General features: G+C 41.6%; 1 protein-coding gene across 10 annotated transcripts in view; it reads right to left on the reverse strand.

Annotated features, from left to right (window-relative positions):
* spega (striated muscle enriched protein kinase a) overlaps positions 1–24,397 on the reverse strand; it is a 123,355-nt gene continuing 98,958 nt past the window's right edge. For all 10 annotated transcript variants that reach the window (XM_050062943.1, XM_050062944.1, XM_050062950.1 and 7 more), the window contains 25 exons: positions 23,514–23,618; positions 22,999–23,205; positions 21,632–21,755; positions 20,944–21,116; positions 19,813–19,925; positions 19,491–19,659; positions 18,975–19,074; positions 17,202–17,402; positions 14,534–14,591; positions 14,375–14,452; positions 14,098–14,270; positions 13,924–13,950; positions 13,141–13,293; positions 13,005–13,047; positions 12,824–12,889; positions 9,793–12,469; positions 7,785–7,952; positions 6,577–6,699; positions 5,084–5,248; positions 4,330–4,975; positions 3,475–3,714; positions 1,904–2,127; positions 1,662–1,737; positions 1,031–1,180; positions 1–884 (listed from right to left, as the gene is read on the reverse strand). In XM_050062943.1, the coding sequence (XP_049918900.1) occupies positions 647–884; positions 1,031–1,180; positions 1,662–1,737; positions 1,904–2,127; positions 3,475–3,714; positions 4,330–4,975; positions 5,084–5,248; positions 6,577–6,699; positions 7,785–7,952; positions 9,793–12,469; positions 12,824–12,889; positions 13,005–13,047; positions 13,141–13,293; positions 13,924–13,950; positions 14,098–14,270; positions 14,375–14,452; positions 14,534–14,591; positions 17,202–17,402; positions 18,975–19,074; positions 19,491–19,659; positions 19,813–19,925; positions 20,944–21,116; positions 21,632–21,755; positions 22,999–23,205; positions 23,514–23,618 (6,497 nt within the window). In that variant the 3' untranslated portion in view covers positions 1–646. The remainder of the gene's footprint in view (positions 885–1,030; positions 1,181–1,661; positions 1,738–1,903; positions 2,128–3,474; positions 3,715–4,329; positions 4,976–5,083; positions 5,249–6,576; positions 6,700–7,784; positions 7,953–9,792; positions 12,470–12,823; positions 12,890–13,004; positions 13,048–13,140; positions 13,294–13,923; positions 13,951–14,097; positions 14,271–14,374; positions 14,453–14,533; positions 14,592–17,201; positions 17,403–18,974; positions 19,075–19,490; positions 19,660–19,812; positions 19,926–20,943; positions 21,117–21,631; positions 21,756–22,998; positions 23,206–23,513; positions 23,619–24,397) is intronic.

The raw sequence follows: 24,397 nt of genomic DNA on the forward strand, positions 1-24,397 counted from the left end.
CACACACACACACACACATGCAAATAAATTAACATGAAAAAAGTAAACAATTTCAAGAAAAGAAAAAAAAAAGAATATTTTTGGTTTTGAGTTTTAAAATGTTTAAGTAAATGCAAAAATAAATTAGCAGCTTAAATCATGGTACATTCACATGAGTTGTTTACTACTAAGTTTAGTGACAAAAACAAGGTTGCGCAGTAGAAACGCTAATAATGTTCCAGGCTGATCGTGCAGAGTGGAGAAGGATGTTTATCGAAACCAAATATTAATGTGCAATTTCAGAATTCACAGAAATTGTGCAATCAATCAAAGAAAACCAAAGAACATCCCGTGTCCTTTCAGTAGATTAACAGCTTCTGAGCAGTTATCATATATTCAATACACACGTCACGGCGGTCTGCTTCTACTTCTGTTTGTGTTTTTCTTACTTCTCAGAATCCTATTAGTGTTGAATGTTGAAGTCTCCCAAAATAACACATGGACTCCTGTCTTTTCTTTGGATATTTATCTATATCCAGCTGTCTGCCCGTCCCCTGTGCCGTAACCTGTGCCTCATTAGGCCGGCTGACGTTTTTCATGCAGCAGTGGTTCACAGAGGGGTTATATGGCAGATGTAACTCTACAAACTCATGTGTGCTGCTGCATCTCACTTCGGGCTGGGAACATGCGGCGGAGTCCCAGACGCCGGGGACTGGGGTGAGCTCTGGTAGGTGCGCAGCAGCACCTTGTGCTTGGTGGCGCCCTCTGTGCGGCGGCATTGTTGTTCCACCAGGAACTCTTTGAGTCGGCCCGAGGTGAAGGTGAGAGTCTGTCTCCTCAGCTTCATTAGATAGGAGTCCTGCAGCCAGGCTTGTGTGAAGCAGTCTCGTGTGGTCGGACGGGCCCTGAGAATACACGCAGAAGCAACAACGTAACAACAAAGCGTACAGCTTCACATCCGATTAAAAATAGTGTCATTTGTTTTCTGCTGTGTATACATTTTATATTCTTTACTACACAAGGCTTAAAATCTAAGTTTGTTGACACTCACCATGGGTAACTGCTCAACATCTTCTTGAGAAAGGCGGAGGCACTTTGGGACACATTTGGGTACAGTTTTGTCGGGTCATACCTCGCCATCAGGATTTTGGATTCAACTTTTAGAGGGTCTTTATCTTCGAAGGGTAGTCGACCACTAAGCCTGGTTGTATCCCAGAAAAAACAAGGTTCCAAAGGGAAATTAAAAGATGTAATACTCACTCAATTTGCACCTACGGGTCGACAGCAAATCATCAGTCCGTCTCTTCCTGTTCTATAAACCTCCTCTTTTGCCTCCCTTTTCTACTCTTGCCTGGCAACTCCATCTTTAGCATCTATCTCCCAATATACTAAGCATTCGTCCTTTGCATGTGTCCAAACCATCTTAATCTCGCCTCATTTGCTTTGTCTCCAAACTGTCTCATGTGTGCTGTCCTAATAGTCCTGACCCTGTCCATCCTCATCACTCCTAGTGATGGCAACTCTGCCACCTCCAACTCCGTCTCCTTTCTTGTCATTACTGCCACCACCTCTGGACCATAACAACATAGCATGTTTTTCCACTAATACCGGTCTTGAAGGTAAAGATTATTTATGTGATGTGAAATAAAGCGAAGTGAATTCCAAAGGGACGTTACACTTACATAATGAAGGCGACAACGCCAACAGTCCAAACATCCGCAGGAGGACCAACCACTTCACCTTTCACCATCTCAGGAGCTTGGATCACATTTAAGGGTGGAAATTTAGAAATATTAAATATTGGGGTTAGTGGATCTATGGAACGTAAACAGTGAGTTTGCTTAACTGCTGGAGTTAGAAAAAAATGAACAATGTGTGTGCATCAAAAAAAGTCAGATTAGTCAGCAAATGTTCTCGTCCTCACCCATGTACTCCAGCGTTCCTGCTCCTGAATTCTGGTGTTTGAGGCTGAGGGGGTTGAAGTTCTGAGCACTTCCAAAGTCTACAATCTTGACGGCGTTGAGGTTGGTCACCATGATGTTGTCGGGCTTGAGGTCCAGGTGGAGGACGCGGCGGTTGTGGAGGTACTCGACTCCCTGGAGGATCTGGACCAGGTAACCAGCCACGTCGTCCTCGGAGTAACGGAACCTATCGAGAGAAGGAAAAAAAGAGGTGCTGAAATTGCAGTTTCCACCCACATTCGTTGCTTCGTGTTTGCTGTTAATTTCAGGTCAAATTTACTTTTCAGTTTGTTATTTCTTTCATTGAATTCCTCCAGAAGTATGATTTGTTCTTCCTCCGACCAATTTGGTTTCATGTCTTCTTATCTTCTGCCACTTTTTTTTTTACTATCAGGTCGACTTTGTGAGAGGATACTTAGGTGCAACAACAGGTAGCCTACGCTATCACAAGCAAACAAATGGTCTCCATGGTAACAGTGGAACTTTACTGCTGTTAAATCTCTTTCAGTAAATGCCTTAACGTCTTTCCTTGACTAAGGAAATCTTTTAAGAGATTCTGTGCAACACCCTTAAGTATTTTCCTCAGCTAAGGAAAAACTAAACCCTAAGTGTCATATTTCATTTTTTTAATTTAATTTAAAAAATTTTTTCATATTTCCTCAAACTGGAAAAGTGTGAGCAATATATTTTTGGCAGCTTTCTCTAAATACATAAATACTTCTTTGGTCACATCTCCCAATGTTTGTGATTTGATTTATTACTGTAAAAATGTTTTTCATGTTCTTTATTAGATTTCAAGAAATATAAATGATTCATAACTATATTAATATAAAAACATAGACAAGATAAATAAAAAATTAAACAAAAAAAAAGAAATACATAGAAATAAAAATATATTAAAAATCTGTATGAAAATAATTGTCCTACAGCTTATAATCACCAACTTCATCCAACCATAGTCAACATAATATATAAATATAATTAAAATGAATATTTTTGAATTTTCCTGGGGAATAATTGAACACATCATATATATTTTTTCGATCTTCATTTTGTAATTATTATTTGCCTTGAATGTGTATATATTTCTTTAAAATATATATTTCCTATTGCTTCCTACATTTTGTTATTATATATTTCTTAATATACTTTATGTGTCTTTTTATGTTTATCTGCAAAAAGCATTTCACACAATTGTTCTTGTATAACCAGAGACAAATAAACATCTTAAATCTTGAATACACTCTGCCTTTATATGTGCACTTACACTTGAATTTAAAATTTCAAATCATTAAAAATCATAAACATCAATAGTTTCACTGAAACACTAAATTAAAGCAGCTAAAGTGAAAACATGGTTTCACTATCAACAGAAAAGTTTAATTAAAGTAGCCTTACTATAAACTAGTCATTTTTTATTCAACCCACCAAATGAACTGCATCTAAGAAGATAAAGGTCTCCTCTCTGCCCTCTTGCTATGTAAGTCTGTCTCAGTTTGTGTCTCAGTATAAGGTGACATGTCCACCCTCGTACCTGTCAATGAGGCTGTACAGCAGCTCTTTGCCCGTGCAGTACTCCGACACCAGCACCAGGTAGCGCGGCGTGACATAGGCTTCGTGCAGAGCCATGACCTTTTCGTTGTGGAGGGATTTCAGGATCTCGTACTCCTTCAGGACTTCCTGCTTGTTCTCCTGGTTGTAGGAGATGATCTTGGCCATGTAGATTTTGCCTGTGGCGTTCTCGCGGCACTCTCGGATGACTCCAAAACGACCCCTGGCAAAAAAAACATATGAAAGTATTACAATAACAAAACAACTGCAACATATCATTCTTATTCTTTATCTTTCTGTATGACATGAACCAGGGTTTGACCGCATAAATTTTTTTTTTATGGTTGCTGGGAAGTGAATATTTTCAAATTGAAGCCACGAAAAGCCAAAATTTTGTACTGATATTGACTATAAATTAAATTCAACCATTTTAAGTGACACAAACGCATGCAAATTTCCCCAGAATAACATTTTCAGCATGGTGGGAACTCTGAAAGTGCGTTCAGACCATCTGGTGATAAAACAGTGCATAAAAAGCAGGAATAATTAGCTTCTTTTATGTGAATCAGCTTAGTGCAGGTTTCATTGCCAGTTTTACAGACTCGCAACATCAAATCTGTTGAGTAAAATCCTCCAGTGCACAAATTGTTCAACTCTAAAATAAAAAATAATCAGTTCAACTTGGACTAGTCGTTGCTTTCATCATATAGCAATTCAGGTCAAAACCGTAACCTAAAAACGTTACTTGAAAAAAGCCTTAAACACTGGTTTAACCACGATGTATTCTATGATTTAAAGCCATTTTGTTCTTTCCCTTAAAGGTCAGTATGTGTCGCACCTGGCTTTCTCATCCAGGAAAGTGTACGGTTTCTGTGGAACCCCCTGTCGTAGAGCTGTGGAGGGCGTAGCGCGTCCTGATGGGGTGCCTCTGGTGGGGGCACTGGTCCCATCACCAATGGGACTCAGGCTGGAGGCCTGGAGCACTTGTGGGGAAAAGGAGACAGGTGTCGGGGTGACACGTGCAGTGATGGTGGTTGTGGGGACATATGTGGGCACGGAAGCCAACGCTGGTTTAGTCGGGGTCGATGGTGGTGTTACAAGAATGGGTGGCGGTGATACTGGTGGGGTCTGGGTCATAGGAGACACAACATTTATTGGACTCTGGGGTTTGGGGAGGACAAAAGGTGGAGGTGCTTTGACAGTGGGTGAGGAGGGAAGAGAGGAGCTTAGCCTCTGAGTGTCTTCCGTGGTTGTGCCTGGGCTGGAAGGTAGAGAGGGTGGAGGGGTGGGAGTGACCACTGGTTTAGGTGCTGTAGGCGGAGGAACAGGGGAGGTTGCGTCTTTTGTGGAGGTGATGGTGGAGACAGTTATCCTGGGAGCGCTGTTCTGGGCTGGTCTGAGTGAAGGCACGGTCACTGAGGAGGTGACAACTGGTGGAGCTGGGGCTGTTTTTACAATGGCCACAACAGGTGAAGCTCCTCCAGCTGTGAAAACAGACATACAACCATAAATCATGACCTGAAAATATACAGTACTATTCCAGTCTGTCTGTAATTCTTTTTTAATTTACATTCTGACCGTGTATAAACTACCTGCTGAGTCCAGGCTGACAGGAGCAGAGCAGTTGCTGTATGGTCCTTGTCCTGCCTTGTTCACACAGGTGATGCGGAACCTGAAGGTGCCACCTGGTGGTAGCTCTGTGACATTGTAGTAGCAGTCGACAACTCCAGTGGCTACAGTGACCCAGTTAGAATCACCTTCAGGACAGAGGGGAAAGAAATGAGTGTGCTTTACATGACGTTGCTGTGATCTTTATGGACAGAGCATAGAGTCATAAATAAGGCAAACAAATTCTGTATATATATTTGTAAATATTTAAGTGTGCATATTGCCTCAAGAGGAGACTTAAACCACTTAAATAGAACAAAAGATTTCCTCCAACTTTCAATCTTGTGCATCAGCTGACCCTAAAAGGAATTTGTGATGCTCCACAAATGCTCCAGCAGGATAAGCAGTCACTCATTCAAATCCCTGTGCACGGGTGGACTAAACCATTTTGTACCTCAAAGGGGTGAGAGGGACCTCACAGAGCTTCCACTATTTTTCTTAATATAAACTTTAACTGATTTATTCAGCCAACTTTTATTTAATTAAGCCACTCCTTACTGAGAAACAAAAACTTGCAAACCAAACCAAACTTCTTTTCTTAAAGCTTTTCAAAGGCCCTCCTCCCATTGGGGCCCAGGGTAATCTGACGATAAAGCCTGAGCTTCAGTTTTATTCTCTTGAGGTAGCAGATGGCTTGTTAAAGTTCACACACTGAACATCAGATGGCGGTGCTGTCAAACTGATGGAAAATCTGGACATGCACAAAGTAAAATGTGATGCATATACAAACAAGTTAATGCTCAGTTTACCTGCTGAAAAATCACCTGTCACAGAATGCAGGCACGATGAAAGCTAAGTGAATTAAAATGTAAATCAGGTAGTGACGCATCACTCTGTAAGCACCTACATCAGTGCTGCCTGGCAGAGATGAAATTTGGAATGAGACACCAAGGTAGCACATGCCTGAATGAAATCTATCAGACCAAAAACTTCCATAAATATTCACAAACTCTGCTACTCCAAGTGTGTGTGACTTTATTTTCATGCACCACATTATGAGATAATGATGATTCATGGTGTGTAATGACATAAAGCTGTGACAGCAGCACTGGTACAGTCACTATTCCCTCATGGGCTGACTCATTTTCTCTGTCTAAGTGGTGTCTATGGATTTGGAAACTTATTTCCCCGAGCATTTTCCACAGACGGTACAAAGCCAAACATTGTCAGAGCTTTTCAAACAGCTACCTCCTCGGAGCCTGACACCTTGAGTTTAATTTCATTCTCCCTCATGTGACTATAACAGCACACTGACAAAAATACACAAAGGGAGTGCAGTTATAAAACCATCAAAACCTCCAACAAACCAAATAACAGTAAAGCATTTCACAGCTTACTTTATGTCTTTCGATGAGCTGAATGCTACAAAATGATGAGTTAAAAAAGTAGTGAGGAGATGTCACTCGTAATCACTCACCCTCTGTTTTTCTTTCCAGGGTGTAGCTGCATGGAGACTTGGTGTCTGCTGCCTTCCAGAGCACCAGAGCTGTGTTGTTGTAAGTCTGAGGGACTTCAGGGGTCCCTGGTCGTTTCGGGACGCCTTGAGCAGGGCAAGATGGAAGGGTGGAAAAGAAGGAGAGTGAAATAGAACAAATTACTGGCATGCAGACACACATTAAAGATCAGAGCAGCCTCTAGTGAAGTAGGATAGAGAGAGAATTGTGAATGGATACAGCATAAAGACTGTCTTCCTGACTGAAGGTATGCTGAGCTTTATATGGTCATTTATTTACATGAAAATATCACATTCAGCACTCCAAGTTTCAACATAACTAAGACGAAAAGACTAATGTTCACTCTCTGGAGCACAGACGACAAAACAAATCCAGCCAGTGGTTTGAGTTTTGTTGCTAGACCAAACCAAACCTGACACAGAAAGTGTCCTTCCTTAATTTCAAACTGTATTTCCCATTAAGCTGTGCACCGGCATGAACAATGGAGCCATGCTTGGGTCGAGATAAGCTGTCTGAAGTATTTTTCGCTTTGCTGATAGATTATCCAAGGGGAGACAAATAGCATCAGCGGTTGAGATTAGAAATACTCCATGTCCAAAGCCATAACAAATAAAGTTCAAATGCAATCGATTGCATCTGACGTCTGAGAAATATATTTCCCACTGAAGCCTCAAAAGCCTCATTATTATTGTTGCATTTGTGAGCAGCATTGGCAGAATCCAGAAACTGTTGTTCTCATTACACAATATCTGTGCAAAGGCATGACTGGAGTCTTGAATGTGATCCGCCGCAGACAATTTCAAATTGCAGGAAGCGTCATTTGCTCCCATTACATGATGAATAACAGAACAGCCAAAAATCCATTAAGTTAATCTACTGTAAAGTTAATCTCTTGACATTAATATTCATTTCAGCTGTATTAATATTCACACCATTCTCCCTGCAATTAAAATTAAATTATGTAAAATACATCATGGTGATAATTACTGTATGTCCATGAAAGACAAAGGAGCAGCTGTGCCTCTGGTGAGAGAACTTGCTCCATGTTGTAATTCACAGCGTTGATGTTAATGAATAAGGTTTCTCAACTCCCATTTTCCCCATTCAATACAATAACAACATTAACAACATTAGAGGTTCTGAATAGCTATGGATGAAATACACTACTTACAAGCGATGGACAATGTGCAGGAGGTGGTGATGGTAGCTATGGGGTTGGTAGCTACACATTCATAAACTCCAGCGTCTCTCCGGCTGGTCTTCATGATCATAAGAAGCTGCCTGCCGTCTGGGTGGGACATCAGGTTGATTCTGTCATCCACCTCCAGCCGTTTCCGATCTGGAATACACAAAAAAATTTGAGCACCTGAATGGCAGTTTCTGGATAATACCACAGAACATTATATAATGTTATGTGGATATCAAAATAGGGTTGATAGTTTCTGTAGTCCGTTGAAGCAATTAAATCCTAAGTGTGTGCTATATTGACAGAGAGAGCTGCAAAGTTTGTTGTACTTCCTTCTTCCAGTTAAGTGATTTGACTCAACAGTGACATAGTTGGAAGGAGACAGGGGCTCTACTCTACATGTGCTCAAAATAAGAACTACCTTGTTCTGTTCCCAAACTAGCTATGTTTCTGACAGCAAAAATGGCATCCAAAGATATAAGTGCAAAGAATGTTAAGGATGAGTATAAAGAAAGTACAAAGAAATGCAGCAGAGAGAGGCTGATGTTGGGTTCACACTACATGATATCAGCCCGATTATAGCCTGACGCAGCATCGTACATTGTCGGGTCAGATTATGAACAACAATGAGTGTCGCACGTGACAATCCATCGTTTTATCTCATGTAGTGTGTCATAGTAGACGAAAACCAATGCCACGTCTGGGACGCCTCACGACGTCCCAACAGAAAGTCTAGCATGTCTGATTTTTTTTTTGTCGTTAGGAACACAGAGCGATCTGCTGTCATGGACAACTGTACCACAACAACACTCCAGCCTTTTGATATTTCCTGTAGGGACGTTACCACGACAGAGTAAAAAGTGAAAATTATGGTGTGAAACAGCAGAGGCACTTCATCAACCTGGTGAGTACTGCCATTAGCATCAAGCTAGCAAAGGATGTTATTTCTTCGTAATGGAGGATATAAAGTAATGAAATTCAAAAAATAGTGGCCGGGCTTTTACTCACCTTGACTGCAGAGGCTACCAGCTTCATTTGAAACATTAGAAACGGGCCTTTATTTAATATTGTCTCTGTATTTTTCTATTTTTACTTTAATCCGCTCCTTTTGCCTTATTAAAGTTAATGCATCACGCTGTCATTTCAAACCCAGCACCTTCTAAATCCCTTCATTTTCTAAAAAGGCTTTTATTGTGAAACATTTGCAGGAACTTGTTGTGGAGGATTCAGTGACTTGCATAGTTTTCATGCGGTACTTCAAATGTAGCTCGTGCCATCTGGTGGCACATTTTACGGTACTAGAAAACATTTTGGCTGGGACATGAACAGCCACAGTGACTGCATGATAGTAGTGATAATAATACAATTAGGACAAGAATAATCCAGTGACATCATGCAAGTCATGAAAGACGACCTGGGATGATTGGTCGTAGACCAGCGTGTGGTCTGTCATGTCTGCCGGCCAAGTCACAGCAAGATTTTATGTCTCCACAATCGCCTAATCTGACATAGTGACTGTGGGAACAGACAAAAATGTGGTGTCGTCTGAACCCGTCATGAGGTTGCGGCTGTGCAGTAATGTGAGCAGCAGAGTGTGGAAACGTGTGTGCACTATGCATTAAGGTTTTACCCCTCACTTGGACAGACGAGTGCTGGAGACCTGTGCTGTCATGCGCTGATGCTGACAGTGAGGAGAACAGTAAGGAGTTGTTGCTGTTTTGGTTCATGCTGGTTTGGACTACAGAGCTTCTGTGTTTTTACTTTATTACCTACATAAGCAGGCTACACTATCTTTTGGCTGGGCGTCAGCAGTTCATGTACGATGCATCCTTGTACATGTAGGCACCGCTGGCATGGCTCCGCAAGCAGGAGGACTCCACTTTCCTGGTCAGTATAGTATGCACTGAGGAATTGATTGCTTTAATTGGCAATATTTACTATCAACGCTGATGGGACACTCACATAAAGGTGGTAAATTAAGTAAGTAAGATACCTTTTGTCCATGTGATTTCTGGATGTGGACTTGCAGCTGGAAGGCAGCTCAGAGTGACAGGTTCCCCCTCCAGTAAGACGTGGTCCTTCAGTTTGATGTGGAACACTGGGGCAAAATCTGAAGGAGAGCGGATAAACTGCTGTTTTTTTGACACACTCTCCTCTTTGTGGACGGATGAAGGCAGATCAGTTTGCGAGGGAGTTTTGTCTTTCTTGCTTCTTGTCAAACCCCACCTGTCCCACCGCGATCGCCTGTCACTCTCTGAGGCTTTTTCGGAATGGATGCTAGAAGTGGATTCAACTGATTCCTTGGATGCAGTAGCACCGGTCTGGTTTGCAAGTTGATTCTCGGGGATGCCCATTCCTTTGAGTCCTCGCCCCTCGGATTGGGAATGACGATGGCGGGAAAAAATTGGTGTCCTCTTTCCCTCTTCACCCTCTTTTCTTTCTTCAGACTGACTGCGGATTTTTGAGGAAATTCCTGCAACTTTGTTCTCAAACTTATGTCGCATTGCCAGAACAGGGGAATCAGAGACTTTCTTTAAATCCTTTTGTACCAGATCTTTCTGACTTCCCCCAGCATCTTTGTCCTTCCTCTCTTCTGACTGGGTCCTTATTTTGGCAGAGATTCCAGCCACTTTGGACTCAAACTTGCGCCTCATAGCAGAAACTGATGACTCCTCAGCTTTTCTTTGTTCTCTCTCGTCTAGCTGCCTCTGTGCATTGTTCAGCTCCTTTGTATCCAGGGATTTACTGCGACCCATAGCCCATGAAACCCTCTTGCCTACAGCTGTTTCCTGCACATCCTTTGGTTTCTCATCCTTCTTATCAATAGATGATCTCTTGGCCCGCAAGGAAAACCTCCCGATCAGGCTGAGGCCTGTTTCCTTATCGTCTTCTCTTAAATCTTGAACAGATTTGGATTTCTCCTGCAGTCCTCGAGATACAATTTCAAGTGGTGCCCCCCTTGGCCCTGGCCTGTAAACCTCTTCACCCCCCTCGCCGTCCTTCCGGTTTAGTACAGGTGATCTCTCCTCTGATTTGTTTCTGGTCAGCTTTCGGAGGCCGCGGGTCAAAGAGGACTCCCGCTTCTTAAACCTGGCTTCAAAGACCTCCTCTGAGTCGATGTCTTTGATGTCTGTTCTGAGCGCAGGTTGGCGGGGGGTGGCAGAAAGATCAGGGTTTGATGATGTGGAAACAGAACCTGGAGATCGATCAGCAGTTGCTACTTTGGCAAATACTGCTGGATGTTCAGGTGATGCGGGGATTTCGGTGGACTTTGTACCGTTTGGTTTGGCTATAGCAGTGGGATGCTTGGATTGGGCTTCATCAGATGTTTGAGACGGCACTGCAACATCTCCCTCTTTCTCTTTTTCATTGATATGTAACTCCTGATTCTCTTTCCTCTCTTCTTCATCATCATCTTCCTCTATTACAATTATTGGAGTAATTACAGAGGGTGATCTAGACTCAGATTCTACATTATCTAGCTTTTCTAACTGGGTTTTGGTCCTTTTCTCTGTTATCTCATCCATGTTTCTCTCATTCATACTTTGCATATCCTCATGTTCTTTCACATTGTTCTGTTTTTGCTGTTGGTCCAGTCTTCCTGGTGTGGGGAATATAAAGGAAGTCTTCTGCATAGGTGAGGCAGATGTAGACTCCAGTGTTGTTTGTTCTGTGAGTGCAGACATTGAGGATGCCTCCTGGAGTTTCTTCCCTTGTATGCTACCATTGCCCACCGATGGGATCTCTAAGGGGGCTCCGAACCTGCGGTGCAGGGGCATGGGCTCAGAATCGCCCTGAGTGAAGGAGGCGCTTTTACGAAAAACTTTGGTCTTTGGATGTTCCTCTCCAGTACTCTCTGAAGACGCTGCTCTGGTGAGTGTCGATGGCCCTGCTCTGGATCTCCTCAAGTTCCGATCAAGAGAACCTGTCTGCCTCTCATCTTCCATGCCGAGTGTTTCAAACAAGGGCCCTCGCAGGCCACTCATCTTTTTGTCCACATTTCCTCCTCTGAGCAGCCTTTGTCTCATCAGTTCCAGTTTTAGGGCATAATCCTCCTGGCTTAACTTCGTCGCCCCAGGGCTTGGGCTACGATTGGGTAGTTCCATAGATACAGCCTTTTTCAGGCTCTTATTACTTGCTTCTGAATCCTTGTTTGCATTTTCCTCTTCTGGGTCAATGTGGAGAAGCAGTGCTGAATCAGCAGAGCTGCCTCTCCTCATGGTAGCCCGCCTGGCTTTCGTCTGTGATTCGTCCGACTCCACACTTGATCCTTTTTTAAGAGGAGCTCGTTTTGTCTTTTCCATTGACTCCTCATCTAGGTTTTCCTCCTCATCTTTCACATTTTTATTAGCCCCATCTCTTGTACCTGCCACCTCCATGGTGTCCTTTTTCCTTTTCCCATCAGCTGAAACACTGGGATGCACAGTGACGTCTTCGTCCCCCGGGATCTCGTTAAGGGAGACCCTGGAACCAGAAAAGACCATGGACAGAGGCATAGGAATGAAGGGAAGCTCATCCACATCTGCGTCTGAGTCAGAGGAAGAGGAGGGAGGTGGGGAACCTTCTTTTAAATGCCGGGCCACAGCAATGGAGACATGGTTGGATGAGTCATTCAAAAGCTCTGGGATTGACCGCATCACCATCTTGGATTTGTAGCTGATAAGGGAACGCTGAAAAGAATGACAATAGAGGACAATGTGAGAAAGTTTATAATTAATTTCCCTATTTCATATGCTCCAGTCTGAGTCAATAATACACCTTTCAGACTGAAACAGATAATGTTGGTTGTTTTTGTTGACATAGACTAAAAAAAACTATGGCATCCAATGACAGAAAGCATTATATCCTGCTGCCTTTGGAGGTTTAATCAAAGCCTTAATTAAGTCCTAGACCAATCTTCCATTGGAAAATCTGATTATTTAACTTAGTTTGGGATGTAGGAGTATTCCAGACAATGTCAGAGAAATCTTGAAATCATTCTTTCATTTCCACATATAAAATGAATGTCATCCGCAGTGGCTTACCTGCCATCGCCTTCTGGACAAAACTTGCTTTAGCATAGCTGTGCTGATGCTTTTGTTCGTTGGCGACTGCAAGACAAAAATAGCAGAGTCACCATTAACCTTAGTGGAGACATAAAGACAAATCCTGTGACACATTAAATGCTTTGAGGCTGGGTGATGTATTTTCTGAATGATAACTCACCTTGAACCAAGGATGACGAAGGCACTCAACGGCACTGGGCCTCCTAGGAAAGGAATTGAAATGATAATCCGTTAATGTTTTACATACTTATATACAGATTTATGGTAAAAAATACAAGAGTTATCAAGATGCTTACAGTCTGTCCACCACCAAAAGCTTGATGACAAATCCCTTCGCTTCTTTGCAGAGGTCAGCAAACATGCTCTCCTCAAACGCCACATTGTAGTTACGAATGTTTAAGGCTGTGGCTCTGTCATTCTCACCAGCAAAAGGGGACACACCAGTCAGGCTAAATGAAAAGAAAACAAACAAACAACAAACATACATAACAAACATAATTACAAAAAAGCAATTATTTTGATAAAGATTTATTCAAAGAAAAAAAGTTTAAAAGAAAATGTAACAAGTACACATATCTAATAAAATAAAAAACATCATTATTAATGAAAGAAAACATGTAATTACTGTGATTAGAAATTACTGAAACTATAAAAAGTAAAACAAGTAACAAATAGCAAATCAATACCTAAAAATAAATATTAAGAAAAAAAACAGGCTAAAACACAATAAATAAAATATAAAACACCAGTCAAACTAAAGTAAAAAAAAAATTGTTACAAATCTATATATAAAAAAAATAAAATAATAATATAAAAAACAGTCAGGCTAAAATAGAAAACATTATCAACAAAACAAAACATGCAAAGAATGAGAACTGCAAACTATGAAAAGTAAAATATTATAAGAAATAGTAACAAATCTATGCATTACAAAATGAATAAAATATAATAAAAGAAAAAAGCAACAGTCAGGCTGAAATAAAAAAATAATAATCATTATCAACAAAACAAGTTTTATTGATACTATAAAAATAAAGAAAAAAAACCAAAACAAATAGTAACAAACTGCTGAAACATACCAGAGGTACGTGATGACACCAGCAGGCCTGTGGGAGGGCAGGACAGATGAGTAACAAGTAGAGTTTCAGGAGCAACATAAATGCACACAAAAGACAGATTTTTGTTGTTGCAGATAACAAGGCAGTGTCTGCACTGTGTAGTCACTTCTCCACGCTGGAGAACAGGTGGCTCACCATATGTCTGTTGCCATGGTGACAGGAGTTTGGTTAACAATCTCTGGTGCAACATATTCTGGCGTGCCGTATTTGCAGTAGTGCTCCTCAGAGGTGTCCAGTTTTATGGCATTACCAAAGTCACAAATGCGGATCTGGTCACTCCCAGAACTCGCCATTAAGATGTTTTCTGGCTAAAGAGGGGTTGTACCAGAAAACAACAGTGTCAGGTACTTAAAAAAGAATATGACAATCTTGATGAAATAATTGCAGCACCATAGGTGGGACGGGCAGATACCTTTATGTCAAGGTGGGCAATGTTTTTTTGGTGAAGATATCGAAGACCTTCTAACACCTGCTGAACAATACTGCGGATCTGTGGAGAAAAATAAGGGAATGAACTTAACAGTCATGTTACATAATGATAGCGCAGTGCAGTCAGCAGAAGCACACAAACCTCCAGTTCCTTGACTGTTGTTTTTTTGGCCATTCTTTCCAGCATCTCCTCGTGACATCTTCACACAACAGTTGAGGAAAAATAAAAAATAAAAAGCTGTGACTTGACTGCACAGTCCAAGTGGTAGGTGCATGAGGAATGAATTATAAATGAGCAAAAACTCCCACACATCCTATCTCCTGCTAATTCCACTCATCGGCAATGAGTCAGAGAGAGAAAAAGCTGTGCTGCGCTTCATTCATGCCTCCAGGGGACTGCAGAAGACATTAGGATTAATGCTTTGGATCTTTAGTGTCCTTGAGATGCGTTTAAGAGCACTTTTGTTCGGCAATGAAGCTGATAAAATTTGAAACAGACTGCAGGAAAGGTGGTGCCTTTTTGACTTAAAGGAGACCGCTTATGCTTTTTCTTATTTTCTGTCATATACAGTGGTGTGAAAAAGTGTTTGCCCCCTTCCTGATTTCTTACTTTTTTGCATGTTTTCCACACTTAAATGTTTCAGATCATCAAACAAATTCAAACATTAGTCAAAGATAACACAAATAAACACAAAATGCAGTTTTTAAATGAAGGGTTTTATTAATGAGGAAGAAAAAAATCCAAAGCTACATGGCCCTGTGTGAAAAAGTGTTTGCCCCCCAGCTCCTGTTAAAACATAACTGTGGTTGATCACACCTGAGTTCAATTTCTGTAGCCACACCCAGGCCTGATTACTGCACACCTGTTCCCAATCTAGAAATCACTTAAATAGGACCTACCTGACAAAGTGAAGTAGACCAAAAGATCCTCAAAAGCTACAGACATCATGCCGAGATCCAAAGAAATTCAGGAACAAATGAGAAAAAAAGTAATTGAAATCTATCAGTCTGGAAAAGGTTATAAAGCCATTTCTAAAGCTTTGGGACTCCAGCGAACCACAGTGAGAGCCATTATCCACAAATGGCGAAAACACGGAACAGTGGTGAACTTTCCCAGGAGTGGCCGGCCGACCAAAATTACCCCAAGAGCGCAGCGACGACTCATCCAAGAGGTGACAAAAGACCCCACAACAACATCTAAAGAACTGCAGGCATCACTTGCCTCAGTTAAGGTCAGTGTTCATGACTCCACCATAAGAAAGAGACTGGGCAAAAATGGCCTGCATGGCAGAGTTCCAAGACGAAAACCACTGCTAAGCAAAAAGAACATTAAGGCTCGTCTCATTTTTGCCAGAAAACATCTTGATGATCCCCAAGACTTTTGGGAAAATATTCTGTGGACTGACGAGACAAAAGTTGAACTTTTTGGAAGGTCTGTGTCCCATTACATCTGGCGTAAAAGTAACACCGCATTTCAGAAAAAGAACATCATACCAACAGTAAAATATGGTGGTGGCAGTGTGATGGTCTGGGGCTGTTTTGCTGCTTCAGGACCTGGAAGACTTGCTGTGATAAATGGAAGCATGAATTCTGCTGTCTACCAAAAAATCCTGAAGGAGAATGTCCGGCCATCTGTTCGTGACCTCAAGCTGAAGCGAACTTGGGTTCTACAGCAGGACAATGATCCAAAACACACCAGCAAGTCCACCTCTGAATGGCTGAAGAAAAACAAAATGAAGACTTTGGAGTGGCCTAGTCAAAGTCCTGACCTGAATCCTATTGAGATGCTGTGGCATGACCTTAAAAAGGCGGTTCATGCTCGAAAACCCTCCAATGTGGCTGAATTACAACAATTCTGCAAAGATGAGTGGGCCAAAATTCCTCCACAGCGTTGTAAAAGACTCATTGCAAGTTATCGCAAACGCTTGATTGCAGTAGTTGCTGCTAAGGGTGGCCCAACCAGTTATTAGGTTTAGGGGGCAAACACTTTTTCACACAGGGCCATGTAGCTTTGGATTTTTTTCTTCCTCATTAATAAAACCCTTCATTTAAAAACTGCATTTTGTGTTTACTTGTGTTATCTTTGACTAATGTTTAAATTTGTTTGATGATCTGAAACATTTAAGTGTGGAAAACATGCAAAAAAGTAAGAAATCAGGAAGGGGGCAAACACTTTTTCACACCACTGTATATATAATGTTACAATGTTGGGTGTTCATATTAAATGTGGCCAAAGTTTAAAATGCTGTGGTAAATGTGTGTAAAAATAATCCCTGTGAGCAAAATCTCAGCCTTCAGTCAGTTCTGAATACTCTGTTTCCATCGTTTTTTCTACTTTGGAGACAAGCGGATGTCAGCCTGAGACAGATTTCTTTATATGGTCATCTGTTTTAGGAACGCTACTGCAAGTGTTTATGGTACATACACTGCTACATGTAGCTACAAGCTAACATTAGGGAAATAATCAGGGTAATCTTGGTTGGCAATGTTGTTAATATCTCTCTCATTTCAGATCATATTCCTGCTGGAACATGTCTGTTTTTTTCAGTGATTATTTACAGGAGAAAGTCATGTCAAATACGGTCATTGCCCAGTTGCAAGTACACTGCTACATGTAGCTACCTACAATACAAGTATGAACCTGAAAATTAGCACAATAGGTCCCCTTTAACTGTATGAACATGTTTTCCCTCATTGAAAATTTGTATTGTGTTCATTCTGTTGTTAACATTCAGGTCAGTAATAGGAACTACATAATAAAAGCGACATGTTAAAGCACAACATTTCTTTAAATGACACTGAAAGGATACAACTCTGTGATGAGCACCACTATGCTCTTCTTCTCAAAGGCATCATGGAAATAGAGAATCCTCTCGTTGTCCAGCTCAGACAGCAGGTCCATCTCTCTAAGGGCCAGGGCTTTCCTCTTTCCTCCCGCAGAAATGAACTTAGCAGCGAACTCTGCCTTTCCCTTTTTCTGAATCACCCTCTTCACATAGGAGAATGCACCCCTGCATCAAAAAGTGGAGAATTTTTGGGTTTAATACATGAAACAAAGGAATACTTCACACATCTGTTTTCAAACAGATGCGTAGGAGAGGGACGAGAAGAATAAACCCTGTAGAAAAGACTCCCGCACACTGACTAACTTGCAAAAATAATGATTTAATACTGCAACGTTTCGATGACTAGACCTTCATAATGTGATGAAAGTTAATACATACCAAATGAGCAGTGTGTTGTTTGTTAGTTCTTCTACCATCTACTTCTACTACTATGTCGACTTTTCCTAATAGAAAAGACAAAAATAATTTGATAATCGGCGCCCTAGATGTGAGGCCTGACTACACTTCAGCTCTGGAGGAGCTTACTGGACCCATTAAAACCACAGACAATTTGCTGGCTGTATGTGGCTCTAGCAGAATATTATAATGACGATATCACAGGAGCCTTTGTGAAGAGGAATGAATCGGTACATTCGTGAAGTCCGAGTCATTACCCTGGCAAATCAACTCCAATTGGCCATTATCAGAAAACAGGTCAACATCAGGCATGAGAATCCTGCGAGACAGGTTTCTGGGGTTTTCCGAGATTCGTTCACAAGTTGTTTTATTTGTTGTAAATCTTTATTTAATCTCTGATTGACACCAGAGTATATGACTGAGCTTCTCACACTGTACCGTCCAAACAGGCCCCTCAGGTCTGCTAGTCTGGGTTTTCTAACTGTTCCAGAGTCCAAGTTAGCCCAGGTTCTGACCTAAATCGCCAGCCAGTGGCAGGTTTATAGCTACAACCCTGATGTAGTGCCACAGTCAAAGAAGAAATTACAAACTGCTGCTCTTTAAAAAGTCTTTAAAAATTGATACCAAAGAAACACTGTAAAGTGGGCTTGCCTCTATTTTTTCATGATGATAGCAGCTGAAGCGACCTCGTTAAAGGGCACAGATCACAATATAACCATTAGAGCATAGATTTTCATTCTTGACCTTTGTGAACAGTATGTCTGGAAAAACAGCATCCACTCAAATGTCAAGTCCTTAGCTTTTCAAAGCTTTCAGATGCAATAAAGAGCTTTAAAGATATTTCAGGAATAGTAACAGAGAATCCTCAAATTGATCTTGTGGAGTCAAAAGAATACTCTCTTAGAAAGAAATTCTTACTTGCATTACTACAGGAGAACAGAGAGACAAAAGGGGACGCTATTGTATAATTAACTTTTGGTTTTTCTGTGGTGTTTGGGAGAAGAAATCAGAATTCCATTTTCTGCTCTGGTAAATAACCAAAACACATCGTCTGTTGTCCTGTCTGCCCGTCCTGACGTTCATATTGTTCTACAATTCTCAGTAAATTCCCGTCTCCACCGAGCCTGACCAAAACAAATCATCTGTCAGCTTATGTATTCACTCTGCTCAGGCTGGTGACTTATCTCTCGCTCCTGTCTACTGTTGTTCAGCAGGTGCGACTCCCCGCCTTCCCACAGCCCGACCCTTGGTGCTCAAACAGCCATTAACGCCATGTACTCGTTGTGTGTGAAGGGATGCGTGACGGCCTGAGCGAGCGTGCGGCCAGTCACACACACTCACCTCCCTATCTCTTTGTGGATATCATAGTAATCCGTCAAACGCCTCATCTTCCTCAGAATGGTCCCTTCATCCTCCATTGGCTCCGCTGCTTCTTTTCGCTCTGCAGGGAGCACCAACATAGGCATTTTTTAACAGCATGTGTGTGTGCGTTTGGCTGTACATGTGAGCCAGCATAGTGACAGATGGTTTCATATTGTAGTCTCGAAACACCTGGTGGTCCCGCCCATATGGTGTAAATTCAGAAGTGCAATTTTCAACAACAACTAGCGTATATTGGTGTGTAACGCATCAGCAAATGGCTATAATCTAAATCAAATGGTGAAGATCAGCAGCAAATGGAGGAAAAAGCCTGTTGGTAAACCATTACATTTCCCACTATACCACCATTTAAATGATTCTCAATACAAAACAGATTGAGAATTTAATGTAAAAAGATGAGTCTCACAGAATTATAATCCTTTTTACTGGAATGAATCTGTACAGGTGGTATTGTTGATGTTCTGTTGGGCTGCAGACCTGTGTGAACTGTCAGTTCAGCTTTGCAGGAGCTGGAGCCGGCCAGGTTCTTCGCAGTGCAGGTGTACACTCCAGAGTGTTCTGGGCGGGCGTTGAGGACAACAAGGGAATACTCTGGGTCATCGTACACAAATGTGAAGTGGCTGCTCTCAGAGAGAAGCACGTCATCCTGCAACAGACCAATCAACTGTTAATGTGGTTTTAAATTACACTCATAATTCAGTTAATTTCAGTGTCACATGCTCTCTGGCTTTTTGACTCCAGAAAATAATACAAAGGGAACACTTTCTATCTGACATCAAATTGCCCTGAACAATTGTACCTTGAACCACAGAATATCAGGGTCTGGTTTCCCTTCAACCACAACAGCCAGACGGGACGTCTCCCCAATGTGCACATCCACATCCTCCATGATGGTTTCAAACTTTGGAGGCACTACAAAAGAAAAAGAAGTAAAAAAAAGAGAGAGAAAAAGGTATGCAAATCCCTCTTAAACATTAAACATCAGAGGTGATCACACATTTAAATGTACAATATGTAATTTTCTGCTGCTAAGGGTCTCTCAATCCAAACAGTAACAATAGTTGGAACAATGCTGTCATTGCCAACACATTCTCACTCCGATCTCGTCACATATTGACATTTGGTCATGGACTTTCTACGTCCTGATACGACGCGAAAGGTACCCTGTGTGCATTGGTTAATGATGTTCTGGGACACCGTGTCAAGTTCTGTAGGACGGGTGGGATGGGTCGCCTTAAAATGAACACCACCAGGCAAAAGAAAACCCGAAAGGCCTGAAGCCACCTGGCGCAGAACTTTGACAATGGAGTTGGAAAAAATGAACCTGTCAAAGGGAGAGGCACAACATGCTGCCAAGGATCAAATGCAATGGAAAGAGCACATTGAAGCCTTATGTCCCATAGGGGATGAAGAGGAGTTAGAAAGTATACAACGCAGTCCCTGATTGGCTGCTTACATTGTCAACTATCGCGCAGATCCCTAATTTGTCCCAATTGGATTTTAATTTACGGAAAGTGTTGGGGCGGTAGCAAGTCCAGACTGATACAGGGGACTTTGGGGAGTAATCACTTGTCCCTATGCAGTTTAAAGTAACTTCCTACCTATGCTGTAAATATTCCCATTTTGGTCACTCTTAAGAGATGCAAACCCGCCTCTGAGGATACCATGATTTTATATTCTAAATCCCTTAATCCCAACAACAAAGAGGCACAAGAAAGGAGAGTCTTCATTTTAAAACACTAAAGTCATTTTTAGAGAAGCTATTCTAAATTCACGATCCTTAACTTCAAATATAGCTGCCGCCCAATTTAAATTACACACAGCTCCCCCTTGTTGGCACTGACCACTGCCAGGAGTAAGTAGTAAGTTCTTTGGATTCGAGCAGAAATGCTAAATTTATCATGTGCTTTTCTGTCTCAACTAATCTGACCTGCCATTGCCAGCTGAAGCGTGCAGAGGTCGCTGCCAAACTGGTTGCTGGCCGTGACCACCAGCTGACCGACGTCTGTGCTCTTGACTCGCAGGAGCTTCAGGGTGTGTTGATCGTCGTCTGGCATGCTCAGCTCATACATCCCCAGTCTGTTGGCCAACACCACCCCCCTCCTGGGGAAGACAGAGGCAATATATCATAGTTAAAGTTCGATACCAGCAAAAGTCGACATGTGTATGCAGGGAACTTCTTTAGCAGCAGGTAGCAGAGGCCATGCAGATGGAGGACAAAGAAATTGCAGAGCCCCGCAGAGAACATGTGCCTGAACGTCTTGTGCTAAATTAAATCAATGTGAACCACTGCACAGCGGTGCTTCTCAGACCTGTTCCTCTGGATATACACTCCTGCTATTTTAATTTTAATCTGAGGAGGTTAGGATAATCCTGTTCACATGTCCTCTCACAATTTATAAAAGAAGTCCCTGATGAGAAAAGAATTGGGATGAAAACCAGCATGTGCTTTGGCTCCTAAGAGACATCTTCAGTCTATGTTTGAAACAAGCTTCCAGCACATGTCAAAAAATTTTCCTCGCATCTCCCTATTTTTGCAGCCAAAAATCCGCTCTGCACACTGCCCTTCACATACAAAGCTGTACTGTGCCACTAGAGACAGATAGAGAGGAACTAACCTTTTCCAGTTGACAACTGCATGCACGTGGTTCAGTGTGATGGTGATGCTCGCAGGTTGATTCTCAACCACATAGACAATGTCAGGTTTGTCCAAAATGACTGGTGCTTTCCTCAAATAGGGTCCTACAGGGGTAAAAGGTTTTAAAAGATATCATCATATCAACTAAATATCTCATATCTCTATTTTTTTTCATTTCAGTATCGAGCAAGAACCAGCTACAATGTAATCACTGCAGGCAAATGAGCACCATCAATTTACGTCCACTAAACGTGCTTGTTTTTGCCACTGACAGGCTCAGATTCTTAACATAAGTGCCTGAAAACATTATAGAAAGGATCCCTGCAGAGATAGACCTTTTTATTGAAGAGTAGGATCCTTTTTGTTTAACCAGAAACAGCTCTGAAATCGCCACTGCCAAACATACCAGACTCCATTTAAATAAACAGTAATTTTAGGGTGTATAGTGCAGGCATATTTTCACATCTAACTGGGTGAATTAAGGGTTTATTTCAACTAAACTAGCATTGGTTACTATTTGAACAGTAGAAAGACGAACTAAGACAGCTTTTTTTAAGTTTTATTTTGTTTCTGTCAATTTTGAATGAAATGTGTTTTATGAGGCTTAAATTTGTGTTTAATTAAATGGAGATTGGTGGGTTTTCAATCAATCAATCAATCAATCAATTTTATTTATAAAGCCCAATATCACAAATCACAATTTGCCTCACAGGGCTTTACAGCATACGACATCCCTCTGTCCTTATGACCCTCGCAGCGGATAAGGAAAAACTCCCCAAAAAAAACCCTTTAACGGGGAAAAAAAAACGGTAGAAACCTCAGGAAGAGCAACTGAGGAGGGATCCCTCTTCCAGGACGGACAGACGTGCAATAGATGTCGTACAGAACAGATCAGCATAATAAATTAACAGTAATCCGCATGACACAATGAGACAGAGACAGAGAGAGAGACAGAGAGAGAGAGAGAGAGAGAGAGAGAGCGATTTTAGCGATAACTATTTCAGGACTGTTTCTGGCTGAACAAAAAGGGTCTTGCTTTTCAATAAAAAGGTCAATCTCTGTAGGGATCTTTCGATTATATTGCCAGACACTTAAAATAATAATCTGAGTCTGTCAGTGGCAAAAACGAGCATTCCAATTGGGCGTAAATTGGCAATGCTTAATTGCCCACAGGGATTACATTGCAACCTGTTTCCTGCCTGCTGGCTGCAGCCATCTCTCTCAGTACTAGACCAATTTCAAAAATTGTTGTTCCCATTAGTCACTTGGACACAAAAACATGAGAAAATAGGGTCCAGGTTGAAAAATATCAAAGTTACCCTTTAAAGCCTTTCTCATCTTTGTTACCTCTGTCCAGCAGCTGGACCAGGTCAGTAGACGGTGATGGTTTGCTTAACGTCTTCCCAGTGGACGTCAGGATTCTGAAAGCATAGCGGACTCCCTTGGACAGAGAGGTGACAGTGTAGTTGGTCTCCCTCAGGTTAGATGCCACTACAGACCACTGGATAGAGCCCAGAGGCTGCTGCTGGACCACATAAAGCAAGGAGCTGGCATCTGCACACATGTACAGTGTTTAGTTACTTAATCTGAACGACAACAAAACACACAGTGAGGTGCTTAAGATGCAGAGAGAAAAGGATTTTGTTTCCCTCTCAAATCTTTGCTGATGGCACATGAAATCCAAAGGGGCTTAAAAACATCTCGGAATGAAAAGAAAGCAAACAAACATCCAGGACATGCCTGCTATAAATAGTTTCCCCTGCCAGTGTTTTATGTAAATTTAATTTCAACATTTCTTTGTTGGAGCCTTTCTCAAGATTGCAAAAAAACTAATTGGTATCATAGAAACCTAATGAACCCACCAAATGAAGGGTCCATCCTCTTTGGTCTCTTCCAGCTGAGGCTTATAGTTTTGCCTGTGATGGCTTCTATTACTGGAGGACCATCAGGGGGGTCAGGAACAATATCTGTGTTCAAATAAGTACACAAATAAACACATATCATATGGGGAACACCGTATTCTCTCAACTATAGCATCAAACATTAAAGGACTACTTCACCCCTCAAATCATTATCATTTGTATATCAGTAACTCACCCTGTGTTACACTGAATTTGTGAAGAAAAGTTTGTTTTTCTTGCATGCCTCTGCGGTAAGTGAAGAATCCAAAAACTGAGAAAAATCTGAATGAATTGAAGTCATAGGGGCCCACGTTTAACAACAGCAAAACTATATTGAAACTCTCTGTCCTCTCTGACGGGGAACTGAACTAAAAGTGAATCTTTCCAATCCTCTCTTCAAAGCCAGACTCCATTGACAAAAGCAGTAATTTTACCTAGCTGAACACAGCAGTTGCTGGTCTACCGCTGCCTCCATCTGTCTGTTTGTTTGTGTTACTATGTGACTTTTGTGTTTTAAAAGGTTAGTTTGGAATCATCGAAGTCACACAATCGTACGATATAATGATGAAAACTCTGTCTGTGGGTGTGTGTGTGTGTCTGTTCCATGTTTTTCTCCTCACTGACTTGGTCAATCCATGTGAAATTTGGCACAGTGGTAGAGAGTCATGGGAGGATGTGAATGAAGCAATATTACATCAATTGGCCAAAGGGGGGCGCTATAGCAACCGATTGAAATTGCAAACTTTGAATGGGCATATCTCATGCCCTGTATGTCGTAGAGACATGAAACTTTGCACAGAGATGCCTCTCCTCATGAGGAACAAATTTGTCTCAAGAACCCATAA

Source organism: Epinephelus moara, chromosome 15 (assembly GCF_006386435.1).
Source record: "Epinephelus moara isolate mb chromosome 15, YSFRI_EMoa_1.0, whole genome shotgun sequence".
In the NCBI taxonomy this organism is placed as follows: domain Eukaryota; kingdom Metazoa; phylum Chordata; class Actinopteri; order Perciformes; family Serranidae; genus Epinephelus; species Epinephelus moara.